Genomic DNA, 26,299 nt, shown 5'->3' on the forward strand with positions numbered 1-26,299 from the left:
ATCGTGGCCGTTCTCTCTGTGACAGTTTACCCAGCTGTTTGGGTGAGTAACTCGCACCAAGGCAGCTACTACAGTACATAACATATCCCTCCCTCCCCTGTGCGTAGGAATGTGATTTTGGGGCGTGTTATGTACCCAAAATGAAGTTTATGCTTTGTATTTGGTTTGGAATAAGCTTCACCTGATTTGAAGTTGTTTCCATAATATAAGGGGATTACAGTTTGGTTCAGTAACTCAGCACCCCCACTACACAAATTATTCCAACACCCCTTGCCTCTCTTCTTTTAGAGTTGTTTGCTACAGGCTGCCAAAATTCACCTCTTTGCAATGCAACCTCCCGAAAGGGTATAATGGGAGAGGCTTGAGGAGTATTTTGATTTTTATGTACACTAAAGATCTCCACTCAAAGCACCAGGAAACTCTGCAATCATTTTCTAATAATATATAGACAGTTTTAAAAACACACTACCTTCACAAAACTACCTACAAACAAAAAGCAGACTGGAGGAGGATTCTGCATAGGAAAAAGGAAGAGAGGGTTCTAAATGTGTTATACTAAACATATTTATGTCACTGAAGAAGATTTTAGCTGCTTAAAAGTGGTACTACAGAGATGGGTATCAAGGCTGAAAGGGAGAAAGTGGGGTGAGCATCCCCTCCAACTTTCATAAAATAAATATAAATGAACTTAGTTAAAACATTGCACCATAGCAAGGACCTGATCCTGTGTCCACTGAAATCAATGCTAAAGCTCCCACTGACGTCATTGGTGTAGGTCGGATAAGGCCCTTGCTATCTTGCCATAATGCAAATGACAACTATTTCACTTAGTATCTACCTTGAAGAGAAGCTAAATTGAGTGTCATAATAGTTCTTGCAATGTGTTTAATGCTAGCTCTGGGGCAATTAAGCTGAACATACTCCTTCTGTCAATATTGGGATGTAAATCACACCTATAACCTATACTAAAATATACTTTACGGCTGTGTCTAGACTGGCCAGTTTTTCCAGAAAATCAGCCACTTTTCTGGAAAAACTTGCCAGCTGTCTACACTGGCTGCTTGAATTTCCGCAAAAGCACTGACGATCTCATGTAAGATTGTCAGTGTTCTTGCGGAAATACTATGCTGCTCCCGTTCGGGCAAAAGTCCTTTTGCGCAAAATTTTTGCGCAAAAGGGCCAGTGTAGACAGCTCAGATTTGTTTTCTGCAAAAAAGCCCTGATCGCGAAAATGGAGATCGGGGCTTTTTTGCGGAAAACCGCATCTAGATTGGCACAGACACTTTTCCTCAAAAAGTGCTTTTGCAGAAAAGCATCCTGCCAATCTAGACGCACTTTTCCAAAAATTCTTTTTACGGAAAACTTTTCCGTTAAAAGCATTTCCGGAAAATCATGCCAGTCTAGACGTAGCCTACAAGTATAAGTTTGAGGACAGTATTGCAACTTTGGACACAATTATTTGAGATTATTCTAGGACAAGATGCATGTCTGTTTTTTTCAGAAAAACAGGTAGAGGAGTGGGCAGGCAAAGTTGTCAGCATAAAAAACCTGGCATGTGATTATTCTATCTTGCACATTTGGGTCTAGGGCAAAAAGTGGAAGGCATAATGGAGCATATAGAGCTATGAAAGGGTAGGAACAAAGGGCAAGGCATGCAACTTCCTCACTTGGCCTATAGCGAATGTCACCTCTGACAACATTTGGGCAGTCTATCAACAGCCTATACATTTTTGCACCTTAATGGCAACACTGTGCAGGCTAGGGTTTCAAAGTAGTCAGAGCCATACTGAAGAACAGGTACAGGGGTTGAAGCCAGCCATACAGTTGGAACCGGCTTGAAGGCCACGCTGAAACCAAGGTAGGGGAGCAGCCATAGATCAGAACCAAGGTCTGAGTCCTTACAGAAGTCAAATCAGGATTGTAGTTGGGAGCCCAGATGCAGGCTAAAGGACAAAGTCAGGTGGGAGTCAGTCCAAGGGTCTGGGGGCAGGTGCAAGGCTGGAGTATGTTCAGAGCAGGCTACTGGCAAAACTGAAGTTCACTGCAACAAGGTTGTGGGAGTACCAGGAACTGGATTCACGGCAAGCTGGAAGCCTAGGGAGTCTGTACCATGGAAAATAGTGCCTAGGGTGAATTTGCTTTTTGGTGTCCATGATCTTTGTAGTTGTGTGCCCTCATTGTCCCTGGTCCCTCATGAGCTCCCCGGTATTCCCATGCTCTCCTCCCCCCAACCTCTGCACTTCCTTCCTGTACCAATAACCCCTGCACTGTGCCCCCTTCACTTCTACTTCCTATACCTCTCTTCTGTGCCCTGACTCTGCATCTCCCTTCTGCACCCACTTGGTGAAACTGACCCACTTAGATGCACAAAGAAGCTGACATTGCAGCTTGCTCCCCCACTGAACTGCTGCTCCTTCTTCCTAAGCAACCGTGGGGATGCATAAAGAAATGGAGGAGAGCACAGCTGCTGATGCCTCAGGACAGACAGCCCTTGCATAGTGCTTTGTGGGGAAAGCATGCATGCTTGAGAATATGAACACTGTCTTTTTAAAGAGAGCACTCAGGCATAGGTGCTGGAACTAGGAGTGTGGTGGTGGTACCACAGTACCTGCTGGCTTGAAGTGGTTCCTAGTCTATACAGGGTTTCCAGTTTGGTTCAACAGCTCTCAGCACCCCCACAATAAAAATTGTCCCTGCAGTCAGGCTCAGGAGCTTCCACATTTGTTTTCCCACACAAGTAACCAAAGAGCAGCTTCCCCCCTTCCAGTCTCCCCAGCTCAGAGGGGTTAGAGAAGGAGGTCACCCAACATCATCCCCCTCACATCCTGCAGCAGCAGACAGAATGTTCCCACTCCAGGGTGATTGGAATGGCTCTGGGAAGAAAAGGGGAGGGGACAGGAACAGCAACCACTGCACATGTAAAGAAGGAGAAGAGGGGCATCCCAGATCCAGAGGAGTTGGCTGGTCATCCAGCTACCCCCTGCAGCTCTGGTCTCCCCACCCCTAGTGCTGTTGCTCACTTGCCTTTCTGCCATCTCAGCCATCCCAGCTGCTCTTGGAAGGTCAGGTGGGAATTCAAATCCTACTCACAGCACCCCATTTTAATGGGGGCCCTCAGTGCCCACCTCAAAGGCTTGCCCTGTCTGTCACATTGTGAAAGAGGAGGAGGGTTCCTGGCCAAGTTGTGCTGTTGTGCAGAGTAAGGACTTGCCTTCACTTAAATGCTGCAGTGGCAGCACTGGAAGAAAGATACTACCTACACTGACAAGAAGGGGTACTCCACCTCCCTGCCAGGTGGTAGAGAATTCTCCTATCAACCTACTGCTGTTTAAATGGGTCAGTTTTAACTGCATCACTCAGGGTGGGGACTTTTTACACTCCTCAGCAACACAGAAATAACAACCCAATTTCCTAGCATAGACCATGCCTAATTTACACGTTTGTCAGGCTCAGTAAAAACCTGTGCCTAGGGGTCATTTGACCTTCACATAGGCTGCAACAGCATAGTGCTGAGTCATTGCAGGCTCTGGTTATGGGATGACTCAGTGCTGCTGAATTGGTGCAGCATGCATTAGTGATTAGTAAGGTGCATTTGCCATGGAAAAATGTTAATTTGTGTAAAGGTTTTTGGTTTGTTTGTTTGTTTATTTTTAATAAAAAATGTGGCAGGACATGGGTTCTGGGCTGTCAGTCTCCAGTGATGGGGCTCCAAGCTGTCAGGTTTCATTTTAATGATAGAAAAAATGTGGATTTTTGTTTTTATTGGAGAATTTTTGTGTGGCGTTTACCATGGAAAATTAGGATCCCTGGTGATAAGTCACTGCAGGTACCGCTGAAGTAGTAAGCCATGGCAGCTGAGTGAGCAGCCCTCATCTGGCTATATAGGTTTACCTCCCACACTGTGAACCTTCAAGTTGAAAAAGCAAGGAAATATGTACCCCAACCCTCCACTCTTTATTAAAAGGACAGACTCATTTACACTATATGAATGACTCTGAACCTACACTGTCCTCTCTGTTTTCTGGAGCATATACTAATGTCTGATGCTAAACTGCACCTTGAAGTGCATTAAGGCAGCTAGGAGAACAGCAAATAGCCAGCTTGCTAATAAGACTCCTCCTTATGAGTTTCACTTTCTAAATAAAATCCAAAATATTTCTTTTAATAATTACATTTTCCAGCAGGAAGTTGGCAGTATCTTAGGGGAGTAATGTACAATATGTTGATTCTGGTATAGGGATTTAACGGTGTTTGCTTTTAAAAAACAAAGCAAACAAGCTCATGTCTTAGAGTGCAACTACACTGTACCCTAAACTCAAAATAAGATACGAAATTTGCATAGTGCAAATTGCATATCTTACGTCGATTTTATTTTGAAATAGGCTATTTCAAAATTTGGTGCATCTTTCAAAATAAAGCGCTATTTTGAGCCATCCCTTAACCCTTGTGCAACGAGGTTTACAGGGATGGCAAAATAGCACATCCATTATTTCAAAAACTATTTCAAAATAATGGGCGTATTCACTGGATGCGGGGTAGCTATTTCAGGATATCTCTGGTATCCTGAAATAGCTGCACAGTATACATGTACCCATAGCTACGTCTACATTGGCAAGATTTTGCGCAAATACTTTTAACGCAAGAGTTTTTGCATTAAAGTATTTGCGCAAGAGAGCGTCTACACTGGCATGTGCTTTTGCGCAAGAGATGTCAAAAAAGCCATTTTAGCCATCGGGCTTTCTTGCACAAGAAATTCATGTTGCCTGTCTAGACTGGCCTCTTGTGCAAGAACACTTGCGCAGGAGGGCTTATTCCTGAGCGGGAGCGTCATAGTTCTTGCGCAAGAAGCACTGATTTCTTACATTAGAACATCAGTGTTCTTGCGCAAGAACTCATGACCAGTGTAGACAGGCGGCAAGTTTTTGCGCAAAAGCAGCTGCTTTTGTGCAAAATCTTGCCAATGTAGACACAGCTATAGAGTTTAAGGCCAGACGGGAGCACCAGATCATTTAAGCCAGTGCTCTTCAAACTGTGGGGTCTGACCTCCTCAGCGGGACCAACAGTCTTGCTGGGCTTTTGAGCAAGGTGGAAGGGGGCTGGCTCTGTGCTCCTGGAAGGGGCAGGGCTTCAGGCAAAAGGGGTGGGGCTGGAAGCAGCCAGCCCTAATTGTTGCCTGAGGTGTGCTGTGCTGTGTCCCCTTCCCCCAGTCAGCCTTTAGCACTGCCTGAAGCACCCTGCACATCACTCCAGCAGCGATTTAAAGGGTCCAGGACTCTACCTCTTTTGCTCTTCCCCACCCCATCGCATCAGCATACCTGGGCCCCCTAAGAGGCATGGAGGAACATTCAGGGGTGCATACGGTAGTGGGTTGAGAAGGGAGCCCCATGCTTCTAGCCAAGCTCCACCCCCAGCCTCACTCCTCCCCACCTTGTTCAGCACCTAGTTCTGCTCTAACTCTAGGCTGAGGCCAGCCTCCAGTGGAGGTGGGAAGGGAGCATCATGCCCCCATTCTCAGCTCTGTCTTCTACCTAAGCTCCATTATTGAGGAAGCCTTGGCTGTGCAGCAATGGAGGAGACACATGGACAGATTCTTTTCATGGTGAAGAGGAACATGACTGAAAAAGTTTGCACTCTGCTGATCTGCTGCATACCCAGCAGCTGCACCCAAACCAAACTCAATAGCCAAAATTAGATCAGAGTATTACAGCCCATAAAAGACTCAACTGTTATGTGTGTTGGGCAGAAAATAGGGGGGACCAAGGCACCCAGAACCTGAGGGGCCTATAAAGGCAGGGTAGTAAGTGAGATAGATCCTGATGATCCATACAAATGACCCTCACCCACATGCTGCAGAAGAAGGCAACAACCCCCTCAATATCACTGCCAAATGTCTCTGCCAATCTGACCTGGAGGAAATTCCTTGCCACTCTGACATTTGATGAAAAGTTAGACCCCAGAGATGTAAGCAAAAATCCAGCCAGCTCAGCATTGTTGAAGAGAAAGTTGGGTGCTGTTGCAGAGCACAGACCCATCCTGTCAATGCCCATATTCGGCTGTGGTCATTTCTGATGCTTCAGAGAAAGGAGCAAAAAAGAAACCCATTGTGACACTGGCAGACACATCGCCAGCTGATGCCAAAATTCCAGTCCTCATTGAACAATGACAGATGCATAACTAGAAACCTATCTGGCTTACAGGTGTGTTAATATCTATTATACAGTACTAGAGTTATAAAAATGTCTTTAGGCTTTATGGAATCTTTGCAGGATGGTGCATGCATTAATCCTACTTAAAATGTCTGTATCCCATGTTATACGGTAGTGTTTGCTCTGTAACTATAAAAATGTATTCTCAGGCCTTGTCTATGCAACACAGTTTTGTCAACAAAACAGTGGACGTGTACACACAACAATGCTCCTCCAAATGATTCAACTCTCCAGCTCTGTCTACATAATAAAACCATCTTGATGAGCAGCACAGAGCTCTTTGCAAAAAAGTTTGAGTGACAGTGGCAATGTAGACAGTGTGCTCACTTATGTCACCTTAAGCGCTTAAAGTTAAAGCATACTTTGTTTCTACTGAACAGGGTTGTACATTGGGTTAAATTGTAAAGCAAACATAACTTGGTTAGCACCAGCTGGAGCTGGATTTGGTAGCTTATGCACTTTCAACAGATTGGTATGTGAAGGGCCACTGTGGGCTTGTCTACACTGACACTTTACTGCACAATCACTTTCTTGCTCAGGGGTGTGAAAAAACACTCTCCCTACTGAGCACAGCAAGCTACATTGCTGTAAAGCACCAGTGTACACAGACATCCAGTGCTGGTGGTTTTCCAGCATAGAGATAGTTTACCTAGAGTGCTGGAAGACCTCTCTCTCAGGACTGGTGCCGCGACGCAGCGCTTTAAACTTGGCAGTGTAGACAAAGTCTTTGTTCTTGGGGTGGGGCGAGGGGACAAAATCCCACGAGGACAACAACATGAACATCTAAATCTGGCTAACTATTGTTACTCCTTTAGAATTTATCTGAAGACAAATATCAATGGAACTAAAAATTAATGAGGAAGTAATGCAAGCTAGAGTGGACTTTGACTTCATCAACTGAAATGAACAAGGTATCTTACTGTTCTGTTTTCTCTCTTTCCTCACCCCCTTTGTGTTAACATCATATAGGACATGCAATGTATATGAAAACTTGACTCTTCTTTTAACTAGTTCAGGTAAAATAATTATTTATAAAATAAACCATCACAAGCTTGAATCAGCAAGCTTCCAGTAGAGGTAGTATTAGTGTTGGAGTGGTTGTTGTTTGAATTCTTAACAAGTAAGAATTTGGGAAGGCCTATTGAAAATTAACTTGGATTTGTTTTTTCTTTGAAGTACTTTGGGAAAGTAGGTTAGTACACCTGATTTGATAAATTCTTCAAAGACTCTATTCTCAGTATTTACCTGAAAGTACTTCGGAGCCATGAAAGTGGACATTTGCAATGCACACAAGCGAGAGATAGTGATTCAAAATAATAAATTAAAGCCAGAATACAACCCGCCTCCTAAGAAAAGGGAAAAAAATCCAACTCTCCCTCACACCACACCAAAGAACAGGGTAGATTACTGAAAAGAAACAAACCCAAAGGAAGAATTAAATATTGCCAGTGGAGGGAAAGGAAGGATCAGTTTGCTGGTTCTTTGTAAAGTAGGGACTGTTGCAGAGGATCTGTTAGAGAGTGTTTTGGGAGTCTTATTAAAAATACTTCTGTGTTACATATGTCCAAAGTCACATCAATCTAAATGACAGCAGAATTCCTTTCCTTTACAAGGTGTGCAAAAAGATGACACACTTAACATCTATGGAACTGAAATAAAAATAAATAAATGGAACAAAAGTGATATAAACTGAATTGATTCACTCATGAAAAGAATATAAAAAAACAATAACTACAATCAAAATTCCACAGAAACTGAAAACAGAAGTAGTAAAACAGACACAGCATGGTACAAATAAGTGATCGATACAGAAGCAATTCAAGTATCAAAAGAATGCAATAAAACAGTGTATGCTAACAGTATGCAATTCAGTGATAATAAGATTGCAGTGATAATGCTTGTTGTAGCATGTTATATGACCATTTATTCCGTAATTCTCTGAACAAAATACTAAGCACTAAAGGCAGCTTTTTAGAGAAACCAGAAAGCAGCCATTATCTACATATGGGACTGTTCTCTGATTCCTGGGTATGTTTATTTCTTTTTTGTTTCCACTCTATCCTTCATCAGACATTATATCAGAACTCCTCGTGAAATGAGGAGTAATGGTAGTTCGGACTAGGAAGCCTAGTCCGAACTACCTAGTCCCTGCCGCGTGTAGCCGCGCGGCACGGAGTCCGCACTAGCGGACATTTAAAAATGGCGGCGCCCAGCTTTATGCAAATGAAGCCCGGGAAATTCAAATCCCGGGCTTCATTTGCAACTCCGGTTGCCAACATTACCACCCTAGTTCGAACTAGGGTGGTAGTGTAAACATACCCTTATTTACCAAGCATGGTCTCAACACAGTCCTTGAATTATATCAGTAAAGTCCTTTTGTTTAAACCATCAGTTTTCAAACTTCATTGCACCATAACCCCATCTGACAACAAAAATTACTACAGAACCTCAGAAGGGGGGGACCGAAAACAAAGCCTGCTTGAGCCCTGCTGCTCTGGACTGGGTGGCCAAAATTGAAGACCAAGGGCTTCTGCCCTGGATGGTGGAGAAGTCAAGTAGCCTTAGCGTAGGGTGGTGGAATTGGGATTGGGCATCAGACTTGCTGGTGCCCATGGCTAACACCAGTCTTGGTGACTCGAGAGTGTTAGATATTGGGTAATAGAATAGTCGAGTAACTGTATCAATTCTTATTGGTTACTCGACTATTATATAATCTCTGGGGACGGGGCCAGCAGCCAGTGCAATCTAGTCCCACTCCCAGGGAGCCACTCCATGCTGCTATGCGTGGGCTGCCAGGTGAGAGCCAGTCAGCAAGGAGAGCCAGTTTAAAAAACAGCCTCTGATACATAGACAGCAGCGTGGAGTGGCAGGGAGCTCCCCTGGATGGCAACAGCCCCTGTTCATGGGGGTCTGAGCTCCCTGTGGACAGAGGCTGCTGTGGGGATGGGGGCGGAGGCTGCCATGAAGTCACCCCTGTCTGTGGTGGGCCTGGGCTGCCATGTACAGAGGCTGGTTCCTGGCAGCAGCCTCTGTTCGTGGGGAGCTCGGATCCACCACAGACTGGGGCTACTGTCATGAAGCAGCCTCTGCACGCAGTGAACCTTGGCCTTCTGCAGGCAGAGCCTCCTGTGCCTTTCCCCTCTCCCCCTGCATTGCTATCTCTGCAGGCTAGTGCTGGGGGGAAACCAGCTTTCAAGACGGCTCCCCCCCGTTGATGCCTCTGATACTGAGGCAGCAAGAAGGGGAGAAATGCAAGTAGTCTACTAGATTAACCAATAAGCCTAGGCTTATCAATTAATTGTCTAGTCAACTACTCACTGGCATCCCTATTGGTGACCCCATGAAAATGTGGTCGCAACTCACTTTGGAGTTCTGAACCACAGTTTGAGAACTCCTGATTTAAATTAACAGTCTTTGTCCCCTTTCTGTACATTTTCCTATCAATATATATTATTAAAGGTTATTGTGACATTTTGTGAACTTTCAGTCATTCTTCACAGATGAAGTAGCAATTAGAGTAAATTTAGAGGTCCAATTATTGCAACAGATTCACCAGAAGATTCACAGTGTTCCCTCTCTCTATCCGTCATGCATATTCACTATGTACCTAGAACCTGTTAATGTCTTCTAGAACACAGTAGATGCTTAATAACTTTTCACTAACATTTATCAATCAATTTTGCAGAGGGTTTTTTTCTTCTGAGATATTGTGCCCATGCGTAGGGTAGAAAACAGTTGTGGTATCTGAAATACTAATGGTAACAGTCTGTAAATTTCAAACAATGATCACTTTTGGTTTTTATACACCCAGATGTTTTATTTATAAGAATAAAAATGCCCATTTTAAAATGTTAGCAATTTAAACTCTGTGGTCATCCCCCCCAGAGTTAGCAAAACACTGCTTTAGATAATTTGTTTTCAGTGGGGCTGACAGACAGGGGTGGATATAGGGCAGGGCGAACGGGGCGGCCGCCCCGGGCCCCGCGCTTCAGAAAACCCCACGCATGCGCCGTGGCAAAGGGGGGCCCCCGCGGAATTACGCTGCCCGGGGCCCCGCAAAACTGTCATCTGCCCCTGCTGACAGACTCACTGGGTCACTGGGCAAAGCAGAGTTGGGCCAGCTGTGCATCCCCTGGAAGGAATGGGGTGTTGGTTGCAAGCGGCAATGTTGATGCTAGTTTCCCCCAGGCAGCCATCAGTGCTGCTTGGAGTACACTGCATGGGGTTCTGGTGCCAATTTAAAGGGCCCACGACTCCAGCCACTGCTGTAGTAGTGATGGCCGCCAGGAGTCCCAGGCCTTTAAAATCACTGTGTCCTGGGGCAGTTGCCCCTTTTGCTTTTTCCCATTGGTGGACCTGTTGGTTCTTTCCTTTTAGCAATTCTTCTATATATTTCTATAATACCATGGTCCAAATGATGTTGTATACAGATTGATTATAAAATCATAGAACCATAAGGTGAGACGGGAACACAAGAGTCCTCTAGTCTAACCCCCTGCCCAGATGTATGGTTTAGAGACACAACAAATCCTGCAAGACAGATGGCTGTCCAGACGCTTTTTGAAAAAGTCTAGTAAAGGAGATTACATTACTTCCTGAATTTCTAGCCAATTTTATTCCATTACTCTACTGTTCTTACAGTTAGGAAGTTTTTCCTGAGATTTAATCTAAATCTAGCATGCTGTTGTTTGAATCCATTGCCTCTTGTCTTGCCCTCTGTGTCAAGAGAACAATTTTTCTTCTTTTTTCCTATGGCAGGCTTTCCAATATTTGAAGACTGCTGTTGTGTTCCCCCATTAATCTCCTTTTCCAAACTAAACATACCCAGTTCCTTCCAGCTTTGCCTCGATGGGTTGTATTCCATTCCTTTTATCATCACTGTTGTTCACCTCTGAATCATTTCCAGTTTCTCTACATCCTTTCTGTACAGTGGTGACCAAAACTGGACACGGTACTTCAGCTGAGGCTGAGTAGAGTGATACTATCACCTTCCATAACTTGTGCTACGCCTCTGTTAATGCAACCCAAAAGTTTGTTGTTGGTTTTTTTTGCAAACACTGTTGACTCGTGTTAAGATTGTGATCCACCACAGCCCCCAGATTCTTCTAAACCACGACCAAGCCAGTTATTCCCTATTTTGTATTTGTGCATTTTGTTTTTCCCTCAAGCATAGTGCCTTTTATTTGCTCTTGATAAACTTCATTGTTTTCTAACCCAATTTTCCTGTTTTTCAAGATCCCTCTGAACTTTAGTTTTATCCTTCAAAGTGTGTGCAAACTCTCATCCCCTCCCTCCAACAGCTTTAGGATATCTGCAGATTTAATCAGTATGTTTTCTATTCCTATATCCAAGTCATTAATAAAGACATTAAATACCACTGACCCCAGAACAGATCTTCATCATGGAGCACTCAATTGTGACACTAGTATTTACCCATATGGAACAAATTTGTCCATTGTATTGTGGCCACATAACTGATTTAATGTGCACTTATTGTTGATGATCTCATTTTGAAGAAGTTTCAGGTGTTTTTAATCTACTTCTCTACGTATGAAATTTTTTACTTGTTTTAGAAATGTATATTATAAAGGCAGTTAGAATATTTAATCACCCCCAAGAAGAGGTTAAAACTGTTAGATTATATGGGGTATTATATAAAGATAAATACTATTTAAGTAAACTATATATTTCAGTATTAGACAAATTTTGGGGACACATAGTTGCAATGTTTTTCCCCTGTGCCAAACTGTAATGAAAAATGTATGGGTTTTTCTTCTGTGACCTAGTCTTTTCCATTACAGCATAACTCAAAATTGGCTGAACCAGTGTGGGTTTTATTTTTGGCGTTCCAAAATGCAAATTTGGAATAAACGGAAATATGAGAAATTTCATCCCACAAAGGATTGTTTTGTGGAAATCAGAAGAGGATGCGTATAGGAGCCAAGTATAATTGCTCTCACACTCGAACTATAGTGCCATTACTGCATCTCTATAATAGCAAAATTAATAGAAAAGGTATTAATAATAAGACTGCCAGAAGATACCAACCATACTTGTGAGAATCATATGGTATGGAGGATAATGAAAATAAATAATATATTAGGGCCTTGATTTTTAGAAGTGTGGAACACTCACAACTCCTGTTGAAGTTAATTGCAGCTGGGGGGGGGGGAGCCTTACTTCCTCTGAAAACCGATAAAGCATCTTTATTGATTCCTCAGTCTTAAACCACAGTGTTAAAATAATTTTCACTCTGAATGTTAACTAATGTAAAAGATAAAAACAATTAAGAAAGAGGGTAGAGGAAAATAGTGATATTTGATTTATTCCATGTAATAATATAATTAAATATATTTGAGTTGAAGATATAGTCACAAAACCCTTATCAAGATGAGATATCAGTTTTTCAAAATTATGAATCACCACAAAATAATAATAATTTTACAACCAAGTGTTAAGCATATCTCACTTCCTCCTCTGGGAAAGTGACCTTGTTGTTATAATGAAACCTTTCATTTTGTGATTAATTAGTGCCAGTTACATCTGGTAATCTAGTTAAAGTAACTCCCTAGATCAAAATTCTGAGTCTGAATCTAAGATAGTAGTCTCCAATCTTTTTATACTCAACATCACTTTTTTGAATTTAAGGCTAAGCCAGGATCTACCCCACACATTCCATGAGGCCCCAGCCTTTCTCTGAAGTACTGCCCACTCCATCCCCCCTTGTATCTTGTGCTCTTCCCCACTTTCCCACACTTTCCACACACCTACACTGCACCGTAGGTCGAAATAAGATACACAATTTGAGCTATGCAAATTGTGTATCTTATTTCAATGTTATTTCAAAATAGCTTATTTCAAAATTTGGCACTGTCTACACAGCACTTATTTTGAAATAAATTGCTATTCTGAAACATCCCTTACTCCTCGTGGAATGAGGTTTACAGGGACATTGGAATAGTGAGCCCAATATATTTTGAAATAACGGGCCACTCAAAAGACATGGAATAGCTATTTTGTGATACCTCCACTAGTGCTGCAGTATAGACATAGCCCCCCAGGACTGAAGCACGGGGTTGGAGTTTGGGAATGGGTACAGGCTCTGGGATGGGGCCAAAAAGTTTGCAGTGTTAGAGAGGGCTCTGGGCTGAGCCTGGGGCAGGGAGTTGGAGTGGATGAGAGGTTGTCGGATGTTGGCTTTGAGAGGAAATTTGAATGAAGGAAGGGGCTCTGAGCTGGGGCAGAGTGTTCCTTTAATGGCTCTCTTCTTCCATCACAGCCCATTCAAAGTGCTTGTCCTTAGTAAGTAAAGCCCCAGAGTTCAGAGTTACCTCTATGTGAGTTCACCTCCCACCTGAGAGGGGAAGAGATGGTACCTCGAACGTTCCACCATTTGATTGCTTGTCTGGTGTTGCCACCCTATTGGCTGCTCACTATTCTGCTCCATTGGCTACCCTGCTAGCCATCACCAATGTACACCATCATCTTCCATGACACCTGCTTCTCTACTGGTACTTTTGAGATTCCATGCAGCTCTATTTTCAGTTCTTAGCACATGGTGGGCAAAATATGGCCTGGGGGCCGGATTTGACCCACCAAACATGTCCCTCTGGACTGCTATGACCCTCCGGGCTGCTAAAAGTCTTGTGGTGCAGCAGAAATTTCAGGGAGGCTAACTGCTTGCTGCAGCCCTGGCCACGCCACTGCTGAAACTGGCCAACTGCCACTAGCAAGCCTGTCTCTGAATGCCCCGTAGGGGGAGGAGGGAAGCACATCTCCACACACTGCCTTTGCCCTCAGCACCATACTCACAGCTCCCATTGGCTGGAAACCATTCACCCTGCTTTGCTCGGGGGAGGCGAGTGACGTACAGGTGGGGCAGAGCAGGCTACTAGGTTGCTCCACTTCCTGCGGCTTCCATCATCATAGTGAGTGCAGGGGAGAGGACGATTCTTGCTGCTGCCCCATGCCAGGCCCCCACCCAGTAATCCCCTAGGTTGTGTCTCTTGGGGAAGGGAGTTTCAGAAAAGGAGTACAATGGGGGCAAGAAGACATGGGGCAGGATGGAGTAGGGGTGGGGTTTGGGTGGAAGAGGAGAAGTGGGAGTGTGGCAAAGACAGAGCGGGGGGGAAGAGGCAAAGTAGGCCCTGTGCCTGGGGCAGAGGGGATTGCCCTGCACTCTCCTAGCAACAGGCCCTCCAGCAGAGTCTCCTGTCCCCACCCTCCTTTTTTGTTCACAGAAATTTGGCATCTGAGCCCCTTGCTTAATGAGTTCAGTTCATCTGAGGATGACCCCCTTAATCAGGGCAGACTAAGCTCAGTTTTGCTGCCCTTCACTCATACAGTAAGGATAACAACATTTCTTTACCCCTGCAGTCAAATTTATTTTGCATTAAAACTAATGTGAAAGTGATCTAATACCCAGGTTAACAAGGAAAGAATGTTTATGCATCTGGATATTATGCTTAAATTATCCAAAAGTACAAAGCTTGGATTGAAAAGTCATAAAATATGTATAGTCCATTGTAACGTTGTGGAGGTGCTGTCTACTTTGTACCTTGTGTTTCTGCCTGTCTGTAGTGTATTGTGTGTGATTCCCAATGACTCAGTCCAAGTGTATTGACCTAAGGGCCAGCCTGAGAAGATAACAACTTAGTGTGAAGGGCACCTGCCCTGCACTGGCCCTTTAAGGCCAAGGCTCTGGCCCTGAGCCAGGGCTGAGCCAAGAGAGGTCAGCTGAGGCCGTTAGGGCGAGTGAGGGCCCAGCCGGCAGCTATATAGAGAAGCACAGTTTGCTTAGAGAGGGAGGCCAGTGAAGAGTTGACTACAGAGGAAGCTAGAGCTCCCAGGAGGGAGAATAGCTGGGGATAGCCTGCTAGGGCTGGGAGAGGGCCAGCCAAGACTCTCCCTGGCTAGGGGCCGGAGGCAAGGCCCAGGGTTTGGAGGCAGATCACAATGCAGCCTAGGTAAGTGGGGCAGTAGAGATAACCCCAATGCCAATGATGAGCAACCCGTACAGACTGTAACTTGCCCTGAGAGGGGCTAGATGAGGACAGTCAGGGGGCACTGAGGCACAGTGGGGGTGTGTGCACCCTGACACTTCTTTCCCAGAGAAAGAGACAAAGGGATATAGGCGGGGCTGTCCGGGGGCTGAGGGACCAGTTGCAGGGAGGGTGAGTTAGTCTCAGCTGGGTAGGATAAGGTGGGGAGACTAAGAGCAGGAAAGGGGGGGTTCAGGGCCCCCGAGTCCTTCCCCTAGAGAGGAATAAGTCTGTCTGCGCTAACATCGCTCCTATGCTACGTTATGTCCCCGAGAACCAATAAAACCTTCTATTCTACTGGCTGGATGAGAGTCACATCTGGCTGCAGATGGGGGTGCTGAGTCGGGGGCTCCCTAACATGCCATCACATACATACTCTGCAATATCCCAAATTAAGGTTGCTAAATTCAATTATACCTATACAGTTTAAATTTAGCATCCAAATATTCAGGTACAACACTCCAAACATTGTACTAAAAATAACTTTATGAAAAATATAGTAATGAGTGTAGATTGTCTCTCAGAAATTGAGAATTTAGGATAGGTTGTTCCTCAGTAAATACAAGTGACTTGTAACCCAAAACCAGCCTGAGTGGCTCTCTTTGGCAACATAGCCTTCTCTGCTGGATACCTAGGCAGAGTGAGTGTGTTCATGTAAACTATTGTCTGGGTCTGGAAACCTTTCCCCCTCCCTAGTTAACTGTCAGGTGAGAGATCATTCAGGCCTGGCTTATACATTAACTTTATTGCCTTGTGCTTAGATAAGCTACCGAGGGTGTGTGCTTTCTGTTTTACTTAACCACCCAAAGGAATAGTGACAGGAATGGAAAAACTCCACAACCCACAGAACCAGGTGGAGAAAAAACATGTGCAACAACTTGAAGATGGACAGTGTTGCCTGATTAAATTGTGTACAATTATATAGATTATTTATGACTTTCCAGCCACCACCAGATAGGTCCTTGTTCCAAGATTAGGTCCAGTATTTAAATTATTCTGCGGTTGGGAACCATGATGTGTACAGTTGCAACATTCACAGTATAGGAACTCTTGTATATTTACAAATACAGTTTATTAATACATTTAGCAGTCACAAATACCCAAATTCCACAAGATAGGAAATGTAACTATATTTTCATATACGCATGCCATTCCTCCTAGAGCAGCCTGAAATAATGTTATTCATCATCTTCCTTATCACCATTACCTTCCCCTTCATTACCAGTGGCCATCATTTTGTCACCTTCCAAGGACTACATCTCCTTCTCATATCAAAGGCAGCAGGAAGCATTGAATGATTTCTGCAGAGTTCCAGGCTCCTACCTGTGGTCAGTGTGACAGCTTCTTGGCTTCTGAGATGCTGTCACCCAAATAGCAGTAGCCTTTACTCCTTATGCCAAATGGTGCTGTTGTGCTCAGCCCTCCTCCTGTTGCCTCTCCCAAGGTAGCAAGCTCACACCAGGTGGTGCTGGCACTCAGCAAGCAGCAGGCAGCTTAGTAGAGTCTGAGCTGTTGAGCTGCATTTTTTTCAGTCACTAGGGACATAACCTGTTTCCTAAAAGAAAAAACATATTTTTTTCCTGGAATGATGTTTCACCTTTGGAAAGAAATTCTGATGGAAACTCTATTGGGTAGGTGACCCTGATTCTCTGGGCTGGAGTGCTGCTGTTTAATTTATTGCTAAATGTTTCTTATGTGCTTTTAATGATTTGTTTAATGCATTTTATTTTTGAAATTTGCGATCAGTTTTTAGATCTGAGTATCTAGTCAAAAAGGATATCACTGTAGCCAACTGCTTTGGAGAGTGAGGGATTAATGTTTACAGCTCACAGCTACCAGGTTGCACACACTGAGGCTAGAGAGAATAACCCTCATTTTTAGATTACTGTTAAGGGCAATATTTTAAAGTCTTTCCTCTTGTAAATTGAATGTTTTCTGTGGGTTTTTTAAAAATAATTTTAAATATATCATGCCTCATTCAATTGGCTTTAGGGAGATCTCAGACAAAGAACTAAAAACAATGCTTCCTACAATGAAGAAATAACTGATGTCTTCTAAAATATTGCTAGCAAAATATGCTATGGGAAGAAACAATCTTTTTACCAGATGGGTAGCTTGAATGAGTTGCTTCTTCTGATGCTCCCTAGTTTTATAGGGTAAGAACCAGGTTGAACGAACTTTAGTTGCCACCTGATTACATTTAGTGACTGTCCTGGATTTTTTTAATATTACCTGAAAGCCAACTGAGGTTACATTTTGAAAAAGAAATCACATCCCTAGAATGTGCAGAATTAACAGAAATAACATTGTGGAAGTCTTCTGTTGTTTGAGTATCATTTTACTATGTGCTGGGATTAGGGTTACCAGGTGGTTTAAAAAAATACCAGACACACTTGATCTCAAATTCGGGGGAAGGGGGGGAACTGGAGGTCGGGAAGTAGGGCTGGCTGGGGGGAACCAGCTGGTGGGGAGCGGGGCTGGCTGGAAGGGAGTTGGGGGGCATGGGGCTGGCTGGAGGGGAACTGGCCAGTAGGGAGCGGGACTGGCCGGGAGGGAGTTGGAGGGCGCGGGGCTGGCTGGAGGGGAACTGGCCAGTGGGGAGCGGGACTGGCCGGGAGAGGGTTGGGGGGCGCGGGGCTGGCCAAGAGGAGGTGGGGGGGGGGGGAGTGGGGCTGCATGGGGGCGGAACTGGCTGGTGTGGAGCAGGGCTGGCCAGGAGGGAGTTGGGGCGAGCGGGGCTGGCCGGGAGGGAACCGGCCGGCAGGGAGTGGGGCTGGCCTGGGTGCATGTAGATCCCTGAGTGCTGCCCGTCCCGTGCACAGTGCCAGCGGGGCGCACAGGTGAGTTCAGCCCCGGGGATTCCATCCCACCCCTCTCCTCTCTATGTAGTTGCGTACTGCCTGGCTGATAAACACACTCACGCAGTGTGAGCTTGTCTACCATCCAGGCAGTACGCAACTGCATACTGATACTCATTATGATAATAAAACGTAATTAGAAAATACTGGAAATTTATATGTCCGATAAATTCTAAATTTGTTTCCCAGACAGAAAGCTCAAATACTGGACTGTCCAGTTCAAAACTGGACACCTGGCAACCCTAGCTGGGATGTTCCACCTAAGAGGTGGTTACATTTCAGTGATTGTCTCTAAAGTTGACAGTCCATTAACATCTTTAGATGAAAGATACAGTGCATCATTTAAAGCTTCCAGAGTAAGGTCTACGTAGGCCAACCGTCTATGACAGTTGTGAAGAATATTGATGGTATCACTGAGTAAGGGAAGGTGCCTATACGGGTGTGCAAATATATGCCTGTAAATACTTTCCTCTACCACCACGTTGCAGGTGAGCAAGCAGCTAGTTGTGTTTTGTTTTAGTAGTTAGCAAGTCACAAATATAGGAGAGAATGTGCAAAAGAAAAATCTCTATCTAGTTGATAGAGTAGGGGTATTACTATACAAATTATTATGGTCCACTTCTTCCTTGGCTGCTTAAAAATGAAAACAGAATGGGATACTGTCAGCTCAAATTTGACTTTAAATTTAGCCTTTATTTAAAAAGGCTAACAAAATCTTCATCTTTTAAGAAACTTAAAACCCACAGATAATGTTTATTGAAGGTTCTTTAAAATAATTAAATGGAAATAATAATAATTAATAATAAAAACTGCAGTTTGTGACAAGAATTCCTTGGAAATGCCTCTGACTGCAAAAATGGTAAACCAGACAACTTCGCCTTCTTGCACCCTCTACTCTACAGTATTTCCATTGTCTAAATTGTGAAAAATCTAAAAAGAAAACACATACTTATTGGAAAAGTAGATTTAATTTTAGTTTTAACAGTTACATAAACATGTTTTTAGTAATAACTTTGTTACTGTAACCCTGCCAGAGTGTGTACATCCAGCTCCCTTAGAGGCAGGGCATTGGGCATTAGGCCTTTCAGGCCTCTCAAAACATTCTCCACTCCATTCTCCACTCTGTGTATCGCAGTCCGTCAGGCCCAGCCTCTCACTACTCTTCTTCTCCAGTGCAACAGTCCAGTCAGTAAAACACTCTCTTCTGAAAGATTAGTGAGGCCCAAGAGACAGTCAATAATCATTCCCTTCCATTAGGGCAGTGAGGCTAGCAGCCAGAGTCAGTAGTAACACTTGTAGCTGCCCTCTCCCCAGGGTTAATGGAAGTTGGGGAAGGAGGGCTGAGGCCACCACTCTATACATGGGCCTCAGCCCATGGCCCTGTCAGTAGTGGGCATGTCCCACCCCTAGCTCAGCAGGGCATCTGCCTGAAACATGCTAAGCTCTAATGGAAATGACTCCCCACCCTGGGCTACTTCCTGCCAGACTCAGAGCAGTCAGCTTGTTCTCCACTTCCCTCTGGACTGGGAAGTTCTTTGGCTGTTTTCCCCACCGGCTGGCTTCCTCAGTTCAGTCTCTCTGCAGTGCTTACTCCAGAGTTCTGTCAGCATTTCCTTCCTCTATGGTGGTCAGCCCCAAATGAGCTGCTCCACCAGCCTTTATACCCGTCTTGGGCGACATCTACACTGCAGGCTTCTTGCGCAATAACTTTTTGCACAGGAGTACTTGTGCAAAAAGTTATTGCACAAGAGCACGTCCCCGCTGCCATGTGCTTTTGCGCAAGAGCATCCATGGCAGCATGGACGCTCTCTTGCGCAAGAAAGCTCTGATGGCCATTTTAGCCTGTTGCCCGTCCACACATGCCTTTTTGCGCAAGAGCTCTTGCGCAAAAAGGCTTATTCCTCATAGAAAGAGGTATAACTCTTGTGCAAAAAGCCCTGTGTTCTTATGATTTACTGTAATTTTTCTTGCACAAGAATATGCTTGTAGTATGGACACTGCACAAGTTTTTGCGCAAAAACTCTGCAGTGTAGACATAGCCTTACAGTTGGAGGATGTCCAGCAGAGCTGCGGGTGTGGGGCTCTCTCCGCCAGGTAACTCTCACAGGTCCAGTGTGGGGTTGGCACACCCCGTCACAAACCCTTTTTTTAAGCATGGTGAAAATGGAGGGCAATGGACTTGTAGCAGAGAACAGAAATATCTCACCGATAATACCTATATATCTAATTCATAATTATTGGAAAATATTTGTAGATAATCCTATGCATTCATCTGTTTCCTACCTCTTGCAATCTTTTTAATCTTTTAGGCATAGTCAGGGACTTCTTGCATGCTTCCAGTAAAGGCAGGGTTACCAACCTTCCAAGATTGTCCTGGATTCTCCAGGAATTAAAGATTAATCTTTAACTAAAGATAATGTCATGTAATGAAACGTCCAGGAATTCATTCAACTGAAGTTGGCAACTCTAAGTAAAAGATGTGCATAAGTATTTGTAAGATCGGGGTCTTACTTTTTATGGACAGATGCAATGTCAGTGCTACGGTCTGTCACAGAATTGTTGTACCTGTTTAGTAGTTGGTTATACCAAATCATTAGTCTCATGCACTGGGTCCTGATCCTGCTGTCAAATCTGTTAGTACCAATCCCTTCACCTATGTAGGGCTTCTGAACAAAATTTATTGCAGTATCAAATCTTTGGTCTATTTGACTCACCAACACTTCTGTTTAGGAGGTGTATGACTCTCCATCTGTCTGCATTCATTGTATTGGTAGAAAAACTGTCAATTTGAATTAAAATAGGGTGGTCAATTGCCCATTAATGTGTCTTCTGATTTGATAAGCTGTTGTTTGCTTCTTTCCTATCTTTCTAGTTTTTATGGCAAATATTGTTATTTAAAATGAAATAGAAAATATTTCTCCCCAAAAAAGTCACAGTTATCTAATCAAAGTTCAACTTTCTGAACTCTAAGTAGTACTTTTCAGCTAATCTCAAATTGACCATGATATGGGAAATACATAATGTAATTTTTTCCTTTATTTTAGGCTACATTTCCTGGTCACTGTACCATGCTCTTCCACCGATGATCTATTACTTTCCTCTACAAATATTGGCACTTACTGGTTTGGAAGCTTTTGCCGTTGCTTTCCTTTCTCCAGTATTATTAATAATCAGTCCTTTATGGAAATTGGCAAACAACAAATACATTCTAGCTCTGCTAAGGTTGACTATGATTGGTAAGTACACTTTGTGGTTTGCTTTAATCAATGTAAGGCATTTCTAATACAGGCAGTCCCCGAGTTACACGGATCCGACTTATGTCGGATCTGCAGTTACGAAGAGGGCTTTTCTCACCCTGGAGGACGGGAGCGGCGGGACGCCCAGATGCGCCGCGGTCCCGCTGCCCGCGTCCTCCGGGGCGAGAAAAGCTGCTCCGCATCTCCCTGGTCTGCTGGGGGGGGGCTACCCCCCAGCAGACCAGGGAGATGCGGAGCAAAGCTGTGGAGGACGCCCGCATGTGCCCCCCCCCAGCAGACCAGGCTTTTCTCTGGACGCCTGTGGTAGAGCAGCTGGGGCGCTGCCGGTTAGTCCCACAGCGCCGCTCTCGGCGCTACTGGACCAACCCGGCAGCACCCCAGCTGCTCTGTCCCAGGCATCCCCAAGTCAGCTGCTGCTGAAACTGACTAGCGGCTGACTACAGGAAGCCCGAGGCAGAATTGCTCTGCCCCAGGCTTCCTGGAATCAGCCGCTGATCAGTTTCAGCAGCAGCTGACTTGGGGACGCCTGGGGTTCTTAAGTTGAATCTTTATGTAAGTCGGAACTGGCGTCCAGATTCAGCCTGTTGAAACTGATCAGCGGCTGATTCCAGGAAGCCCGGGGCAGAGCAACTCTGCCTCGGGCTTCCTGTAGTCAGCCGCTGGTCAATTTCAGCAGCGGCTGAATCTGGACGCCGGTTCCGACTTACATACAGATTCAACTTAAGAACAAACCTACAGTCCCTATCTTGTACGTAACCCGGAGACTGCCTGTACACGCATTATCCTAGTATCTAGATACAAGATTAAATATTCCAAACTGTCTTAAATTTTAAGTGACTCTGAAAACACATAGAAATAGACAATCCTTCCCCTCCGCCTTCTTTTCTTGAACTTTTCACTAAATTATGAAAAGTATCTCAGGCATTTATGGCAATGGTTTTTAGAACAGTGCAGCATAGCTAAATGCAAAGCCAATTATCATTCTGTTTGTAAATAGGGCCTCTTATGTTAGCACAAAGCCCTACTCTTTAGGAAAAATGCTTATTAAACTGTGTTACAAAAAAACCTGACATGCCAGATGGGATCAGTGGTCTATCTACATGAATACCAAGTCTCTGATAGGAGCCAGGGATCAGATGTTTTGAAGGAAGGTGAAAGAAATTCGGTTATGATCAATTACAAAGTAATCTGCTCAAGGGGAAGGCTTCTCTCTAACCCAGCAGTTCCCAGACTTTTCCAGATGGCGACCCATTTTGACAATTCAAGAAGACTTAGTGACCCAAGGCAATTCAAAAATGGGGGGAATAGAGGGAGAAGAGCCACCTGCGGAGACACTTGGTGACTCTTTTGAAATGTAATGGCGACCCATATTTGGGTCCCGACCCATAGGTTGGGAAACCCTACAAGTCTAACTCTTCAGTTAGCAATTGCCTTATGCCCTGAAGTATGAGGATTTATTTCCCTTCTTTATCATTATTTTTATGATTTGATTTGACTTGACTTACCTGTGCATGTTCTTATAAATGTTTACTCCTCTGACTGCTGAGGTCTTGGTCTCAATGATATATTGTGGCAACCAAGTTCAACAGGTTTATTAGATGCAATGGGTTAGAAAGTATTTCACTGAACATGGGCTTTTAAAAGGTTTCAGTGTAATTTATTGTCCCCTCTTTCTTGTATTAGGAGAGCTGGCAAACAGGACATTGTGTTCACTTCCTTCATACCATTCATTGTTTAGCATATCTCTATCATATCTCCTCTGGGAAGGTATGTGTAGGCTCCACCCTGATGAGGAAGGTGCCAAACCAGCCTTGTGTGCCAGGCTAGCCCGGCCCCTGTCAATCATGTATGGCAGGAGATTTTTTTTAAAAGAGAAAACCACTATCTGCTGAGGGAAAAGATCACCCTGAGCAGGAAACTGCTGGAGCAGCTCCTGAAGCCACAGGGAGAACTCCCCTCCAGAAGATCTCCACCCCAACTATTCAGGGAGTGCAGTGAACTCCCAGGGTAAGCCTGACAATGTGCCCAATTCAGCAACCTAGCCAGAACGATGCCTCAAAAAAAAAAAAACCAAAACAAAACACTGTACAGTTGGTCCTTGAAGTAAGATATTGTTGGCCTTGCTTCCCCCCCTGGAGGGACTCTTGGAAGAACTTATTCTCTGTTGTGCTGGAACATTTAGTGTTGCTTTTGATCCCCTGTTAAATGCAGACTTGATCTTGTCTGTGTAAGCACAGGCTCTCCCCCCTTGCTGGGTTATTAGTCAAGTGCAACACAAGGTAGCTGTAAAACAACAACTACTTTATTTAACCCAACACTGAACTTAAATAACAAAATACAAAATCTGATTGTCACAATGATATAATGGCTTGAAGCCAGAACCCAAAATATGAGTGAGTAAAACTGGGGCATACAAATAATAGGGGATCATACCACCATCTCCATGTTTGGAGATAAAGTTAGGTGGACATCTCAGGACAAGAGAAAAGGATGCAAAATATTAGGCAGGTGGAGGGTCTTCTCCCAGACACACTCTCTGGTGGGAGATTTCCAGTTTCCATAGTGTCAGCAACCAGGCTCGAGCCTCTAGCAGCCTATCAAGCCAAACAGCCTGTCTCAGCTACTTGAAGGGCTTGGGCTGCTGGGTGGAGACTAACCCACCACCCTGTCCTCCTTGGGCAAGTGCTGTATCTCCTAGTCTATTCAAGAACCCACGGCTGTGCACTGTAGAGTTGCACAGAGAGTGAGTGCATGTGGAGAGCCCTGAGGGCTGGGTGAACACCCCTTATAAGCCCTCTGGTTGTCAGGTAGATTAGGGTCAGGTGACCCCGCTTTTCCCCATCCCTTACCTTTTCTGGCATCTTCTCCCCCCCCCTTTTTAGGCAGGGGATGGTGACAGGAAGGCTGACCACCATCTTTAAAGAGAAAAATCAAAATGGTGGACATAAAATCTGGCACTTCTCCCCCAAGACCCTCCTAGGGAAGACCCTCACAAGGGCTGCGTCTAGACTGGCATGATTTTACGGAAATACTTTTAATGGAAAAGTAGGGTCAGGTGGAAAGGGAGGGCTGGGTTTGCCTTCCCCAGCTGGGTGTTCACCCACCACTCATGCTCTGGGCTGGGGATTGGGATGCAGGAGGAGGTATAGGTACCAGGCTGGGGGTTGGGCTTTGGGGTGGGACTGAGGATGAGAGTTTTGGGATGCAGGAAGGTGCTCAGGGCTGCTGGGGGCTCAAAATTGGGCAGAGGGTTAGGGCTTAGTCTTACCTGGGAGACTCCCTGCTAGAGATGGTGAGGAGGGACCTCTTTTCCCTGGCTGCAACAGGTTGGTTCTGGGGCCAGTGGGGAGAGGCGCTTCCCTGCTGCCCTGACAGCTTCATGGCTTGGGGAGAGATCTCTCTCCACACTGCAGCCCTGAGCTCTTGTACAGAGCTTAATGGAAAGCTGCATGGACCAACATGTATTGTGGACATGTATGTGAAGCTAAACAAAGGCATAGGAATCATTATTACTTGATATCTTTAGAAAATACAGCCTTTTAAAGTCACTGTGTGTGTTTGTTTGCAGGAAGCATAGCTTCATACCAAGCTCCAAATGCTACACTCCGAATATTGATCTTGGCTCTAGGTGTTTGTTCCTCTCTCATGATTCAAACAGTAATATGGTGGTCAGGAAGCAGTTTACAAAGGTATCGTCCACACTTTATGTACATGACTGTATATGTCTTCTCTTTATTCATAAATTCATGAACTAAATATCAGTTGAAAAGGCTTCAAATTGCATGTAGTATTTGTGCATTAACTAAGGCCTGATATTCACTACAACACATGTCACAAAATGTACCAGGTACTCAAAAATCGATTCTGTATTTGCAGGTACAATAGGATTTGGGGATTCATACTAGGAAAGATACTTCTACTGGTGCTCCGAATCTGGTATACTTCACTAAACCCAATCTGGAGCTGTCAGACTGCCAACACTGTCATACTGATGTTGGGTTTCATAGCAGCTGTTGAGCGAATTTATGCAGGTAAACATATTACAGTTTTTAAAAAAACCTTCTGACGATATCCAGGGGTTAATGTTGCATAAAGGCAAACTTTAATGTCTTTTGTAAAATCAGTTATTGTGCTTGTGTACTTAAGGTGCTTTTTTCCTGTCCATCACCTGGCAAAATTAATCCCTCAATAAAGAGCAGTTTTCTTCATGTAAATGGGCTGTAGTACATGGATTCTGCTAGCAATGCATTTGCTAATATTAATAATGAAGCAATATCCATATTGTGTGCCCTCTGACATGTGCCTGCTTTATTTGTTAGCTCTGTGCCTGAATAGAGCAGCAGTGGATTGTCTCATAGTACTGAGTTTCAACCCAAAACTGAAAATACTGTTTGATAGGGGACTAATCTAGGAGTGAGGAGGAGTCTAAGTGCTATTCCTAACTCTTGTTGTATGACTCAGGCAGGTCACTTAGCTAGTCTCTGTTTTCCCATCTGTAAATGAAGATAATGCTTATACTTGTAAGATGCTTTGGTATTTGTAGAGTAAAAGTGCTATACAGGCAGTCCCCGGGTTACATACAAGATAGGGACTGTAGGTTTGTTCTTAAGTTGAATCTGTATGTAAGTAGGAACTGGCATCCAGATTCAGCCGCTGCTGAAACTGACCGCCAGTTCTGACTTACATACAGAATCAACTTAAGAACCCCAAGTCCCCAAGTCAGCTGCTGCTGAAACTGATCAGCAGCTGATTCCAGGAAGCCCGGGGCAGAGCAACTCTGCCTCGGGCTTCCTTTAGTCAGCGCTGGTCAGTTTCAGCAGCGGCTAAATCAGGACGCCTGGGGCAGAGCAGCTGGGGTGCTGCTGGGTTGGTCCAGTAGCGCCCAGAGCGGCGCTGCGGGACCAGCCAGCAGCGCCCCAGCTGCTCTGCCACAGGCG

The 26,299-nt window shown here is 44.6% G+C and overlaps 1 protein-coding gene across 2 annotated transcripts in view; it reads left to right on the forward strand.

The window, feature by feature from the left end:
• The first annotated feature begins 6,960 nt into the window (after positions 1–6,960).
• The window catches only part of CWH43 (cell wall biogenesis 43 C-terminal homolog), a 65,792-nt gene continuing 46,453 nt past the window's right edge, over positions 6,961–26,299 (forward strand). Inside the window, exons 1-4 of one of the 2 annotated variants that reach the window (XM_075930447.2) lie at positions 6,961–7,117; positions 21,150–21,341; positions 24,931–25,051; positions 25,239–25,393. In XM_075930447.2, coding sequence (XP_075786562.2) covers positions 21,188–21,341; positions 24,931–25,051; positions 25,239–25,393 — 430 coding nt within the window. In that variant the 5' untranslated portion in view covers positions 6,961–7,117; positions 21,150–21,187. Of the gene's footprint in view, positions 7,118–15,013; positions 15,173–21,149; positions 21,342–24,930; positions 25,052–25,238; positions 25,394–26,299 lie in introns of those variants that run through there. The other variant, XM_075930446.2, reaches the window with a different exon arrangement.

The sequence above is a fragment of the Pelodiscus sinensis genome, chromosome 4 (genome assembly GCF_052426305.1).
Source record: "Pelodiscus sinensis isolate ZL-2025 chromosome 4, ASM5242630v1, whole genome shotgun sequence".
Classification (NCBI taxonomy): Eukaryota; Metazoa; Chordata; order Testudines; family Trionychidae; genus Pelodiscus; species Pelodiscus sinensis.